Source organism: Gossypium hirsutum, chromosome A11, assembly GCF_007990345.1.
Source record: "Gossypium hirsutum isolate 1008001.06 chromosome A11, Gossypium_hirsutum_v2.1, whole genome shotgun sequence".
NCBI classification, from domain to species: Eukaryota; Viridiplantae; Streptophyta; class Magnoliopsida; order Malvales; family Malvaceae; genus Gossypium; species Gossypium hirsutum.
Window position 1 is genome coordinate 6,191,688 of NC_053434.1, and position 15,215 is coordinate 6,206,902.

At 35.7% G+C, this 15,215-nt stretch overlaps 1 protein-coding gene across 1 annotated transcript; it reads right to left on the reverse strand.

Annotated features, from left to right (window-relative positions):
* Positions 1-4,917: 4,917 nt before the first annotated feature.
* Positions 4,918-12,081, reverse strand: LOC107923842 (protein ESSENTIAL FOR POTEXVIRUS ACCUMULATION 1). The gene is made up of 10 exons (XM_041080805.1): positions 11,602-12,081; positions 10,888-10,950; positions 10,694-10,788; positions 9,562-10,410; positions 9,395-9,467; positions 9,143-9,280; positions 8,268-9,059; positions 5,826-8,183; positions 5,667-5,736; positions 4,918-5,485 (listed from the first exon to the last, which is right to left on the reverse strand). The coding sequence occupies exons 1-10, from the start codon at positions 11,672-11,674 to the stop codon at positions 5,056-5,058; spliced, it is 4,941 nt and encodes a 1,646-aa protein (XP_040936739.1). The 5' UTR covers positions 11,675-12,081; the 3' UTR covers positions 4,918-5,055.
* Between the last annotated feature and the right edge of the window lie 3,134 nt (positions 12,082-15,215).

Below are 15,215 nucleotides of genomic sequence, written 5' to 3' on the forward strand. Positions count from 1 at the left end.
ATAAATGCTTAGTAAGTTCACATACAAATAGCAAGTAACACAACTATATAAGCAAACATAAAATATCATTTTCATAATCATCACCGAGACATTCATATCACATTTTCATTTACCATCTTACCATATTGTTGTTATGTCGAGTTTTCAACCCGAGGGTTAAGTACAAACCTGTTCAAAGTATTCATTTCACGACACTTACCAATACGTCCCTTTCATCTCTAGTATTCCTCCATTTGAGTAGAATTTTACCCGTTAAACACATCGGAATATAATTCGGATACATGGAAAGTTTGCACATAAGTGCCACATATGTAGCCAAGCTACCATGTAACCCACCCATAAGCGAACTCGGACTCAACTCAACGAGCTCGGGCGTTCGCATCCATAAGTGAACTCGGACTCAACTTAACGAGCTCGGATGCCTAGTTACATCTCTCGAACTTGGACTCAACTCAATGAGTTCGGACATTCGCATCCATAAGTGAACTCGGACTCAACTCAACGAGTTCGGATGCCCAAATATCCTAGTGACATGTCACTTGTATCCTAATCCATTCCTAAGGTTCAACGGGACCTTTTTCCCAATCATGTGTCTCAACTATCTCCTACGGAATGCTGATACCGATACTCGGTAGTATTTCACATTTTCTAAGTATATCACATAATTTGACATATTATCAAACAATTATCACGAGTAATATTTCATAATAATTATCATATCATTTAAATAACATAAAAATATTTAAAATAATAACTATGTTACCAACATTTACATATGAATTTACCTGGCTGATTTGTAGAAGATATTGAAATTTAGGGACTATTCCGCAACTTTTTCTTTTTCTCGTTCTTCTTTGGATTCTTGATCTATAATATAAAGTATTTCTACTCATTAGCATTTATTTGACTTCTATTTCACTTCACAATTTATGCTGTTCAAATTTCAAAATTACACTTTTACCCCAAAATTTACAGTTTTTACAATTTAGTCCCTGCTCATCTCACCCATCAATTGAACTAATTTTTTTCTCAATTAAAATTTTATTTTATCATTATAAATTATTTCACAACCTTTGATATTCTGAATTTCAACAGTAACATTTAATTCACAACTTTTTCACAATTAGGTCCTAAATACCATTTTCTATCAAAATGACTTAATAAAACAACCTTAATATGAAATTAGAACTTCAATTTCATAATAATTCGTCATATACTGCCATTACTCAGCCAGGGTAACTTCTAATTTCACCCACCAAATCAAAAACTAATGAATTAGATGATTGGACCTAATTACAAAAGTCTTAAAATTACAAAAAATATAAGAAAAGGGAAAGAAATAAACTCACATGCAGTGAAATTGTGCAAAATCAGCTTAGAAGCTCTCTCCCATGGCTGTCTGGCCGAAATTATGAGAAGAATGGCCTAGAAACCTCTTCAATTTCAATTTATTTGTTTAATTTTGTAAAATTTACCATTTTACCCTTAGTTCACCTGATTCCAAATTTTTTTTTCTTGCTTATGCCGCCTCATCCATTCCCTTTATGCTAAGTTGCCTTTTAAGTCCTCCCTCATTTAACACTTGAGCCATTTAACCATTTTATCAAGTTTTGTACCTTTTTCAATTTAGTCATTTTCAATTAATTGACTATCCAAACTTTAAAATTTTCTAACGAAAACTTAATACTAACTTATTTACACTCCATAAATATTTTTAAAAATATTTATGGCTCGATTTATGTATTCGAGGTCTCGATACCTCGTTTTTATTCTGTTTTATCTACAACTTCCTATACTACATAATTTCATTTAATTCAAAATTATTTCTAAAACCACACTTAACATTTACTTACTAATATCTAAACTCACATGTCAGATTTAGTGATTTCAAATCACAGTTCCGATATCACTGAAATTTGGACCGTTACAGCTTATAGAAGTGCCAAGCTGTTGATTGAATGGTAATATATTTATTTATATGATACATTGAATCGGAAAGTATTTAATTGAATTTTTTTAGGTGATCTGCAAATTCTAGTAATGCCTCGAAACCCTATTTCGACGTCGAATATGGGTTAAGGGTGTTACACATTTGATATACTATTCATACAACATTTATTCATTTAACATTTCATCTTTCCATTTCAAGTGTTCATTTCAAATGTCTCTCTTTACATATCTATCCATATAAAAATTTCGTACAATCACTTCATATAACTATTTTCATATAATCATTTCATATACTCATTTATATAACAATTTTGTATACCCATCTCATATTACCATTTCGTAGAATCATTTCATATAACCATTTTGAGTAACCATTTCATTTTACACATTTAACATGTAATCATTTTGTATATCACATTTTGTTTCAATATTTCATATCAAATTCTCCATTAACTGTCTCATTCCATATAGCCATTTCGTTTTTCATATTTAAGACCTGATGAACCAAATGAAATAACATTGAATACGCGAGAACAATGCTCACACAAAGTGTAACTGTAACTGTAAATGCTCATACGAGCTATGAAATAGGCCTGTTCACATGAGCTGTGGAGAATCCGCAACAAATGTAGGACCTCAGCCATCGGTAGGACATCCAAGACCAGCAGTCGAACTATAATAACCCTAATGACATGTCATTTATATCCTAAGCATTCACGAGGTTCATACAAGTCATTTCTCATTTCCAAATAAATTTTCATTTTTATTGTACCACAACAAGCTCACAACCATAAAATTTTCATTTTTCAACATAATCATAATTTAGTCAATATCACAATTTAGTACAAAATCACCAATTGTCATTTATTATTAAATTTAAACTATGCTAACATGAATAATAGTTAACATGTTACCAAAAGTAACAAATAACAAGTTTAAACAATATACGAACTTACCTAAACAAAAATGGTTACAAGTATGATGTCGGCGACTATTCTGTTAACTTAGTTGACTCCCAACCAATCACATTGCAGAACTCATATTCCACATCTTTCGAGCACACTTGGCGTACCATACCTATGGTGATAACTTGCATATGGCGTGGCCTTAAAGACACTTTAGTCCCTTACAACTTTAACATATACTTAGTAGGCACATCATGCTCAATTAACATTTTGATGCGTACTCTTTGCTTGTCATACTCTTTCTTCAATTGAAGAATATTACAAGAATAAATCCTTAAATACTTCTATGGGTGGATGCTTTATGCGCCAAACATTAGTTCGCCAGAAGCTTATAAATTGGCAAACTAACTACCAAAGTGGGCCAAAACAGATAACCTTCACAACTATGTCTTTCTCTTGAATCCGCCAAATTTGGGATGTGACGGGTTAAATATAATATGGCATTTAACAGGTTGGATGTTGGGCTAATTATTTCGAGTAGAGGTCTTCTCTAAGGTGATTTGCTTTCTCTATATTTGTTTATTTTGTGTACTGAAAGGCTCAATTTTCTTCTACAGAGCTACATGATATTTCTATTTGTAGAGGGAGTTTGAGTGTCTCACATCTTTTGTTTGCCGATGATAACTTCTTCTTTTTCAAGGCGAAGGATGGGAAGTGCCAATTCGTTAGGACTATTCTTTCTACTTATGAGGCAACTTCGGGTCAATCTATTAATTATCATAAATCTAGAATTCTATTTAGCTCTAACACTGAACTTTCATATAGACAAATGGTGTGCTCTTCTTTGGAGGTCTGAGCCCCTTTGAACCATAGTCATTATTTGGGGTTGCCATTGCTTGTGAGAAAGGAAAAGAAATAGGTGTTCTCCTTTCTTTGGGATCATTTGAGTAAAAATATTTATAGCTGGAAGAATAAACTTCTGTCAAAGCTCAGGAAGGAGGTGGTTTTAAAAATAATTGCCCAAGGGTTATCGATTTTCTGCACGAGTGTCTTTTTGCTCCCCTTAATTCTTGTGATGCTCTACAAAAGATGGTGAACTCTTTTTGGTGGAGTTCGAACTCTAGCGTTCGAAGGAATATTCTCATATTGGCTTAAGAACTTCCAAAACACCTTTTCCTTGTCATCGTATCCCTTGGCTAACCATGTTTGCTTTTTTCCTCTGAAGCATTTGAATTGCTAGAAATGCAGTCATCTTTGATACAACCTTAAGTGTTAGTGATATTCAGTCTAAAGCTATCTCTCTCACTGTGGAATTCTTCACTCTTTCCCATGGATCTAGATTGTGGTTATCCCTTATCTTTTCAAGCCAAGCAAAATCCCCTTACAAGGTTTGTTCAAAGTTAATTGTTGACAGCTCCTCCCTTGATAATACAGGAGTCACTAACACGAGAGCCCTTATACATGATTAGTGGCAATTGGGTTGCTGATAATCACTTTAACCTTGGCGCCACCACCAACATTATGGACCAACTCTGGGTTATTTGGGACCGACCTTTATTCGCTCAGAGAATGAACATTACCAATGTTATTGTTAAGCTTGGTTGTTAAGCTCATTCATGATTGCAGAACTTTATTGATGAGATTTCTCGGTACATACGTCCAGCAGACCTTTTGAGAGGGTAACCACTATGCTGACACTATAGATAGAGCTAAAATTTAATAACGATCTTAGTCGATTATCGAATACTAAGATCACAAATAACTTCATGTTGTTTCTTTTGATATCCCAAAATTTATGCATTCTTAAAGCTCTTCGATTATGGGAAAAAAATACACAGGGATAGAATGGAAGATCAACCTCCACGCGCAAAACTCAAGAGACAAAAAGAAAAAGGTAGAACAAATTCGAAATCGAGAACCATAACCACGATACTCGCACCTTATCAGTTTCCAACATATTAGAATCCATAAAAACTTTGAAATGAAAGTACAATAAAGAAAACAATTTTTTTATCAAATAAGGAAAAAAAATTATGTAAAAAAGGGAAAAAATCTAAATCGATGAATTTCAAATATTAACTCCCATTAACTCGTCGCCTTAAATGTTTGCTTGCCCAAGCTAAGCATTTAACCTAACAAAACTAACAAAAAAATTTACAGCGAAAATGTACAACAAGACCTGGTGCGTGTAAATGAGAATTTAATCGTCAAGACGCTGGATCTCACCCATCAAAATACGGTTGCTTGTAACCTTAAAACCAAGCAAGGCAGGATCAATTTGTCTTCCCTTTTTCCCTTTTTTCTTGCCACTTCGTCCAGCTTGTGAAGCACCATCAGATGATGGTGGCTCAAAAGCAGAGCCATACACGGGGACCTCTGCCCCATGAAGAGCCGGCTTCTTAAGAATCTCCATGAATGATGCTTCAGACAGTGCAGCCTCATTATAAGATGAGGTCCTTCTCATACTCACATCTATCTTGCCCGATGCCTCCGTTTCTACTGTCCTCTTTGCCTGACTTGTAAGGCTTTTCTGCTTCACAAATGGCACTGTGTTTTGATCGGAAAATACATCCTGGGATGATGAAATCTGTGCAACTTTATCAACCCCTTTTGGCACTCCAGACAGTAACCTACCAATAAGACGAGCTTATTTAGATTAGATGGCTTTATAAAAAGAGTTAGTCGGATGTGCACTCGTGTCAAATGTCAATTATGAAGGTGACTCGTCATAGCGGTTTAAATAAAATCCCCCCCCCCACCAACAAAAAAAAAAATTCACCAACATCAACATTAGAGAGAAAAGAGTGTCACCTATCATTAGGAGGGTCTTCTACAGATTTCTCTAATCCAATTTCATTACTGTACAACCTGCCATTCCCACCTGCACCATTTCACTTTTATGATTTAATTCATACAAAAAATAAAAAAACCTAAAGGCCATTTAATGAGTTTTTTTTTTTTGAAGATTACCGGTACTAAGTGAATCGTGACGGATATGGGTTCTACTTTGTAGGTCAGCACAGTCCAAAGGCATCTCTACTTGCTCTAAAATATTGTCCTCAGACCCCGACACAGAACCAGTCCTTGAAAGCATGCTTTTCAATCCATTTTTCTTCTCCTTCCCCTCCAGTTCGCCCAATTCCTTATCCACAGCAGATTTTGACACTAAGCTAGCATCTGCATAACTACTAGAAGACAGATCTTCAGCGCCCAACAACAATGACTGATCTACAGCAAAAGAACCCGGATTGGATTTATGAGGCATTCGTTCACAGTTAGCCACCTGGTTGACACCACCACTGGCAGCAACTCCAAACAAATGATCTTGCAATAAGGCACCTGAATTGGAATTTTGAGGGCCTTCCAGATATGAGTTGTTTACATGAACTTCCTGATTCGAGAAATGAGTAAAAGGAAAATGGGAAGCTTGTGGCTCAGAAACAGGCCAAAAGCTTTCCCTGCCTCTGGAAGATGAAGTAGAATACTGATAATCTCCTTCTGATGACCTTGTCGATTGAATACCAAGTTTTTGGTGAAGAAGGTCCATTAAAGCTTTCTTAGACTTTTCATGAATCCCTCCAGCTGATGCCCAAGTGCTTGAATCAACTTCAGACTCCCTTCTTTGCAAATCTGCTTCAAGATTTAATTGTTGCATCTGTTTTCCACCCCAACTATTTTCTAGCTGCTCATTTTTCCCAGAGTGGTAGACTAAATCTGGACGAGATGCATATGCATCACCCAAAGTTTGTTGGCTAAAAGTGTGGTTACCAGAAGAAAATGGACCCAGTTGGTTGTTAGAGTGCATATAGAGATGTTCAGCAAGATCTAGAGAATTTACATTGTCTACTTTCATCCCAGGAGCAGCAGCAGAATGAGCAGACCTGGCAAATGCTGTAGGGCTGGGGTCAAAAGTTACTCGCTGCTGTTGCTCCCGCAAAGCATGATTCCTTTTAATATTGCTGATTTGCTCTTCAAAAGATGAAAGCCTCTTCTGGTGAAGATCTGAACCATTCAACTCCATTGATTGAGCCTGGGGATGAATGCCAGGATTCCTAACAAATTGACCAACTTCATCTACAGACAAAGAACCAGCAAGTTGTCTATCCTCCTCTATTCCTAATTGTTGGCTCAGCGCCCTAGATAACTGCTGTACTTGAAACTGCTCTCGTTGAAGACGGAGCTGATGCTCCAAAGGAAGCATATTGCCATACTTTGCTTGCGACATGAAATCCAAAAAATCAGCCTGTTGCCCTTGGACTGCACTCTGGTTAATCTTTGCTTGGATGATCTGCTCCAGTGATGGATCCAGGTGCCTTGATGCTTGAGAATTATTCTGCAATTCACTTAGAAGATGCCTTTGTAACTGAACCTGATCAAGTTGGATGTCTCTAGCAGCATCAAATACATCCTGACCATAGCCAGGATCAGAAATCTGATGCTGGAGCAATTGATCAAGAAGAATCTGTTGAGCTTGAGAATTCTGCTGCTGTAGATGTTGTTGTTGCAACTGCTGCAACAGTTCATTTTGGTGGTGATGAAGCTCCTGCTGCCGCTGAAGTTCCAACTGTCTTTGATGCTGCTGAAGTTCCAACTGCTGCTGCCGCTGAAGCTCCAACAGACGTTGCTGCTGCTGAAGCTCCAACTGCTGCTGCCGCTGATGCTCCAACTGCTGCTGCCGCTGATGCTCCAACTGCTGCTGCCGCTGATGCTCCAACTGCTGCTGCCGCTGATGCTCCAACTGCTGCTGCCGCTGATGCTCCAACTGCTGCTGCCGCTGATGCTCCAACTGCTGCTGCCTCTGAAGCTCCAACTGACGCTGCTGGCGTTGTAGTTCCAACTGCCGCTGCTGTTCAAATTGAAGTTCCAAAACATGTTCCATATGCGGAGCTGAATGATGGACTGACTGCTGATGGTTGAGATTCTTGCTCTGCATCAGATCAAAACTATGGATGTTCTCCACACCAAATCCGGTCGAATGTGGAAGGCCATGAAAGAAATTATTTTTCTCTTGCAGAGGTTCATTGGGCAACTTTTGTGACATTAAGTGCTGTACCAGGTCCAAACCATTGTGTTCTTGCTCCCTGTGAGATAATGGCCTAGCACCACTAGTGCCTAGATGAATGTTAGGATTAAACACAGCATTTCTTCTATGATCATCAGACCAAGCCTCTGGGAGCAACTCATCACCCCGATGAGGTGCATTGGTTTTTGAAAATTCATTTGCAATGGATAAATGACTTGCAGGATGACGCAAAGGATCTTGCATCTCAGCAGAAACTTTCAAATGGTCAGCACCAGCACTTCCAGGCCTTCCTGGAAAAAAGATTTCTGCATCACACGTGGAAAGGCAGGCATCATTAACAGAGTCAATTATTAACAATATAAACAGTAGGGGCAACCCATTGAACTTACCATCAGCTTGAGCAACAGCAAAATTATGGATGTTTGGATCTTCATAAAATTGGTGCTCAGAATGATAACTTTGAGAAGGCCCTCTTAAATGAAAGTTAGTACCAGATGCCTCAAAAGGTGACAAAGATTGCTGCTGCTCATGTCCAATGGCAGATCCCTGAGCAGGAGCAGGAGCAGGAGCAGAAGAAGATATGGTCTCTTCCAAGCTCCCTTCAAAACGATCAGGTACTCGCATTCTGGTAACTGCACTAACACTGGAGGCTGAACCAGGATTCCTTCTTAGGTGAGGCATGACTTCACCAAGTTCTTGGAAAGGTGACCCATCAGGAGCATTTGCCAATCGAACGGGTAAATCTGTACCAAAATAACCTTGCTCAAACCATGAAATTATGTCAATCCCCAAATACGGTCCCTGAATTACCCCTTGAGGATCAAGATAGCACAGGCTCATATCCTCAGGAGGCATAGCACTTTCCAGTGAATGTGCAGGAATATTGCCCTCAACATTTATCGAGTTACAGCCTAGAGTAGGCTGTAGTGACGGAAAACCAAACAGAGAACTTGAGTCTTCAGGAAGCTCGCCCCCTCCAAATTTCATGGATGATCCATTGTTTTTCACATTAGAGCCCTTTTGTATTTTCAAATCAGCTACTTGCCGATTATCAAAAGATTTTAATTCATCCATGTAATTTGTCGAACCACCCATCTCCCTATCTGACCCCAAAGCATTGGTTACATCTACATCAGATGGTGGCATGCATCTCTGTACACCTTCTTTTGAACTATTCATTTCTGTAATGACAAACAAAAAATTTCATTAATATTATCCTTAACGGACTGCTGATAGCCAACAACTAAAATCGAAAGTTTCCTACCCTTGCTCATAATCATCTGTGAATCTGACACATAAAATGTCTCAGCATGACTCCCCTCAAAATTATTGTTTACAGCAGCCTTCTCACCAGGTTCAACACTATCCTTCATGTTAACTGAGAAACACTCTTTTCCTTCACCTGAAATCACAGGGCAAATAACTTATCCTGTCAAAGGTATCTTAATTATTTACTAGGTAAGTAAGTTACAACATAAATGAAACACTAGAAGCAATGCTATCATTTGATCCCTACTTGCATCCATAAATGAGTTGTAGACCACTTCACTGCTTATTGTTTTTCCTTTCCATATATCTCCAAGGACAGCCTGTAAGAATCGCGCAAGAAGATTTTAGGCAACCATATAGAAGGATAAAGATGAGTACATTCTTCTTCTATAAATCAAACTAGAAGGTTCAGACCTCTTCCTCTGCATCAGGCGGAACAAATGCCAAAGGCACAACAATTTCTTTTTGTGTTACTGTGGATAAATGATCCATCTCATCAGGTAGGTTGTCAAAATTTGGAGCAGTCCTTTGTTTGCGGTACATGTCAAGGAGTTTTCCTCTTGGGTAGGAATATGCATTAAGGGTCATGTTTTTATCCACAGGAAGAGCTCCAATAACAGAAGCAGATTGTGGCCTCCCAATTTGTAGGCTCCCATTGGAATTTGGCCTTCCTCGTCCTGCTGCAAAACCCACATTTGATCTCTCCACTCGTCCCCTCTCCAAACCAAATCCTGGAGCACTGCGGTAAGAAGCAGACCCACCTGCATGAACTTCCAACCGATGACGTGGCCTCCATTTATCACGAGAATCGTTCTCGCGCTCAAAAGCTGTGCGTCCCCCACCAGCAATTGCATGTTTGTCAGAAGGGGCATCTTCCTTCTTAGCATCTGTCCTCTTCTCATTTCGAGAATCCTTTTCTTTGTCTTCAAGACCCCATCTCGAAGACCACTTGTTGCCCCTTCGAGATTCATGCCCTGAACTACGATTACTAACATCTTGACGCCGTTCTGAAGGCAACAAAGTCCTATTTTCAGGAACATCCATTGTTGAAGAAATATCAGTGCGACGATCTTCTTTTCTGCGATCTCTTCGACCAAGTAAGCTTGTTTCCCTCTCCTCTTCACGCCAATGTCGGCTGCCTTCAAGATCAGGTGCAGTCCTCCTCCATTCTTTCTTGTCCTGAGAACTATCTAAACGCCAACTATCTTTCAGATTTGGGTCACCAGGGGTTCCATGAGGCAACAAATTCGGAGCTTTTGTATCCTGTTAAGAGGAAACAAATTATAAAACTGAAACAATACAAACCAAAATGAAAAATAGCCACAAGCTCTAAGTCAAATATATATTTGTGATGAGCATAATAAACCAAGAAAATAAAAATAATTTCTTCAAATCTAGTCAAGCTACTTTTTTTTGAAACCATATACACTACTTACCCATACTTCCACTACAGAGAAGTAAATGAAACTAGAAACTAACAAATTAAACACCCATATGGCAACCAGCACCCTTAAAACATTTGGTAAGAGAAATAAAAGTGCCATACCCCAGATGCTCCAACAGTTAATGTCTTTGCTTCAGCTACTTTAGAGTAGAGCCACTGTGGGGACAGAGGTATGCTGCTCTCCGAAGTTGGTTGATCTATTGGTGACAATAAAAAAAAAGTTAAACTCTTGCAAGAAAAGAGCTTCCTGTGATTTTAAAAATACAAGATTTCAACATTAAGATAAATATTATTACCTTTGTTGTCATCAAGTAGCCCAGTCAGTCCTTTCTCCTCCAAGTTCCTATCCCAAGCTTCATCTAACAATAACAGAAACTAAGATAAGTACTGCATAGGTGAAGCTGTAGAAACTGTCTAACCTCACTTTTCAAGCTTGTATTCATGCAGTCCTTAAAACAAAAAAATGCTTTGAGATTGAACTGCCAAATTTCCTAAATGTAACAGATGAACGTTTCTTTGAATAATCTTTCCGTATAATTAGAATAAAACGTGCCGTAGTACTATATATCAACTTCAGGGCCGTCAGTTAAAATTTCCCAATAATTTTTAGAAGTAACTAAAGTGATATTCTCTAATCACTGGAGAATTTGAAAGGAGCGATTTGAGCTGATACAATTTTACATAGAAACAATCGTGAATTTCCTTTTTTTCCTTTCTGGCGAAAACCGTTAAATTAATGCGCGGTAACAGAAAGCAATTAAACAAAATTGAACGAGATCTTAGGGGAAAATAAATGAATCATCAACGCAATCTGAAATTTAGAATTAATAAATTAAACTATTCAAATTCAAATAAAGAAAAACTTCGTAAACGGATAAAATTTGAGACAAACGTGAGGATTGAATTAAAATGTGAAACAACCGCGATCCGAATCCAAAAAGTTAAAAGTTGTAGTATAAAAAACGAGAGAACGAAAACTAAAACGAAAAAAAAAGGAAATGTGTCAATACCTTTAGCGAAGTGGTCAGAGCCGATTTTTGAGGGTAAGAGATCATCGGGTAGATCGAGTTTTCCGTCAGCCATCGAGACTGTGAAATTTGATAGAATCTAAAAGGCAGAGATCGCAGCGGGCAATAGGCGGCGTTCAAGGTTCTGGAAAATGGCGACACAGAGTGAGATCAGATGGCTCAATAGCAAAAGAGATAGAGGATTTGAAGAGGGAATGATTCTGCAGAGAACGAAAGAGCGGAAATGGCTAGGGTTTCTAAAACTTGAGGTTCGGGTCTGATTTTGATAAGGACGAACAGGATTTTGATTTTTTTTTTTTAAGGAGAGACCTTGGATGATAAATAATAAATAAAACAAAACTTATGCGTTTCGTTTGAAATGGGGAGTTTCCCTTTCGGGATGGAAAAAAAAAAAGAGAGAGAAATATATGAATATTTTATATTATTTTACTTGAAATTTAAATGTAGCTATAAAATATATTTTTGATAATTTGTATTGTATTTCTTATTAACTATATAAAAACATAAAAAAAATCAAATTTACTTATTATTCCTTACTCCAATTTTATGCTGTTTACGATTTTTAAAAAGATTAAATCAATATTTTGGAAGGATTAAATATAATTTTAATAATTTTATAAATTATAAAAATTTAAATTAGAAATTTATCATTTTAACCCTAGATTTCTACTAAGCTCGGGCACCGGTATTGTTACTTGTTACTCCAATTTTATGCCCTCCTGCATAAGCCATATAGGTATAGTGGTATCACTTGGAGTATTTACCTTCAAAACAAAGGTACAAACGTATTGCAAATATATATATATATAAGTTGGAAAAACATTTACAATGCGCATATGATGTGTACTACGTGATTCTCAAACCAAAATAAATGATGCCCGCATAATTGCTTTTTGCACAAAAATGTTTTATATCTAATAAAATGTATTGTTAAAAAATAATCACAAAGTAAGTTGAGTTTAAAGTTATTTTGTTCAAATGAGTATATTTTTATTAAATAATTAACTTAAGTCTCGATATATAGTTATTTTTAAGTATCATTTAGTAGCAAAGAATTTAAACAACAAGAAAGATTAGAGTACATATGAAATAAATCATTATAATAAAGTTAAAGGGAGAAGTTAAAGGAAAATTACTTTTGAAGTTTGCACATTTATTTCCTTCATAAAAGACATATTTTAAATAGCTAAAACTTAATAGAATGGAAGAACATAATGTACTTATCAATAAAATGAGATAACACAATATTATGATTAGAAAAAAACTTTCATAAAATAAAGCACAATAGTAGCATCTATTTTTAATTTCCATATTCAAAATATTTAAATCGTGTGTAAGGGTGAAACCATCACGTAGTGCTCAATGTTCTGCTTCTACACTACTAACTCTAGAAATATGGCGGTAGGTCCCAATCACCCAATTACCGTAGTTGTCCTGGATACGGACACTTGCACTACTCGCAGCACTTAGATTGCCCAAAGTTCTGCATCCTAATTGACTTCATATTTTTTTTTTCTCTTTTTCTTTTTCATTATGTGTTTCTCTCTTCTTGTTTAACTTTAAGTTGCCCTAAGGCGATGATGACAACCCTTGAGCCTACAGCCGATGGCTTCTTCTCTTTTTTCCATTCTTCTTCCTTTCGTTTCTATTTTTCATATTTCTTTTTCAACATGTTTTTATTCAAATCTAATAATTAATCAATCTCTTTGGATTTTGGCCTTGGAAATGGGGTGGCTCTTTTGAGGGCTTAAGTAGCGAGTCACCATGCTTCGTAAATTGCTTTGTGGTGACTTATTTTATCTGGTTTTGCCAGAAGCTTTTTTGGGGGCTACTTTCCTAACCCATTGCTCCCCTTTTGATGTTGGGCTTCCTCTATCTATTGGTATGCAATAGTAATAGATCATATGGTTTTCATCGCTCCCCAAGTTTTCATTACCTCCTTAGTTGTTGTTGAACATGTAGAGACTGATGCCCCAGGCCGGCTATTTAGTTACTTCCATGTTTGATTTGATGGTTACCTCCACTTGAAAGGGTGTGATGTTGAACTCTTTCTATGCCCTCTCCTATTTTTGAATTCTCTTGTGGTAGCATGGTTTTCTTTGAAGAAAAACAATATTATGTAGAATTTTCTTGAAATTTTGTATTTGGTCATAAAATCTATTCTAATTTTATACCTTATTGTATAAACTTCTTGATTTTCATATTTGCTTTTAATGCTTTTTTTCATAATGGAAATCATCACATTTCAAATCTTAAAAGATCTTACTTGAACTTCTATTTAAAAAATATAAATATTGCGAAAGCAAATGACAAATGATTATAAAAACATTGAAACCTTTGAAAAGCCTGGTAAAATACAGTTGACTACGTGGGAAATGCAAAGATGCATATCATTGCTGCTCTAACCATTATATAACCAAGCAAGGAACACTGCGTTGATAGTGTCATATTGTAGCCAAAAGAGGGGATCAACAAGCATGGGTCTTTCCCCCTCCCAACGGAAAATCTCTTAAATAAAATAAAATTGTCCTTCCACCTCCCAAAAACAAAAAATTTCTATTCAATCTCTTTAAAAAAAATTATAATTATACTTAATACATAGTAATATTATACTTTGACTTTTCAAGAACTTACGATACACTATTTATTGATCATATTTGCAGTTAAAGATATTTCAACACAACATAATATTTTTTTTTAAAAATAAAATAATCAAAACGTGTAATATAAGAAAAAGCTAAATAGATATATATATATCAACCATGATCTATGTATAAAAGATTGCATAATGCTTTTTTGGAATCGAGGTCTCCAGTCGCTTTTTTCGTTATGTGTAATTGAGATTAAGGGCCAGTTCTTTATTGCTTTTGAAAAGTGCTTTTGAAAAGTGCTGTGGAAAAGTACTTTTGAGAAGTGTTTTGGAAAAATTTAAGTGTTTGATATTGCTGTCAAAAAGTGTTTTTAAAAAGTAAAATATTCATTTTAGACATGATATTATAAAGTAACAAATATATATTTAAATAATGTTCAAATTAGTTAATATTATGATATTTTAGTAAAATTTAAAAAAATAATCTATTATAACTTATTGTTAATATTTTAATATATAATATTAATTTTAAATATTTCTAAGTAATTAATATTAATTATTTATTAAATTTAATTAGAATATATAAACTATATTTAAATATTTAAATATAATAATTAAATATTTGTAATTAGATATTGGCACAATTGTATTATTTAAAAAAATATTTTTTATTTTTAATTAATACTTTTAACACATTTGTAAAACTCATATTAAATAACCAAGAAAGAGAACACAAATAATAGCATCAAATATATTTTAAGTCAAAAAGTAAGGTTAAAAAGATAAAATAACAGTCAAAAGTGCTTTTTGGCTGAAAAAGCTAAAATTTACTGCTTTTTCATCTTTAAAAAAATTCATCCCAAAAGTTAAAAAAGTTGTCTCAATGATATGTATTCTTCATTGCTTTTAAGAGAAAAGCACTTTTTTTAGCAAAAGTTCATCCCAAAAGCAATGGAGAACACACCCTAAGACTTTATTGAATTTTGTCTGGATTGAATGTTTTGCC

What these genes read in the sequence shown, in the direction of transcription:
- LOC107923842 (XM_041080805.1), bottom strand. Translation starts at nt 11,674, where the DNA reads ATGGCTGACGGAAAACTCGATCTACCCGATGATCTCTTACCCTCAAAA. An exon ending in GCTACTTGATGACAACAAAG is followed by an intron (nt 10,789 to 10,887) that starts GTAATAATATTT and finishes TGTCACCAATAG; the next exon opens with ATCAACCAACTTCGGAGAGC. An exon ending in TGCTGTTGCTCAAGCTGATG is followed by an intron (nt 8,184 to 8,267) that starts GTAAGTTCAATG and finishes CGTGTGATGCAG; the next exon opens with AAATCTTTTTTCCAGGAAGG.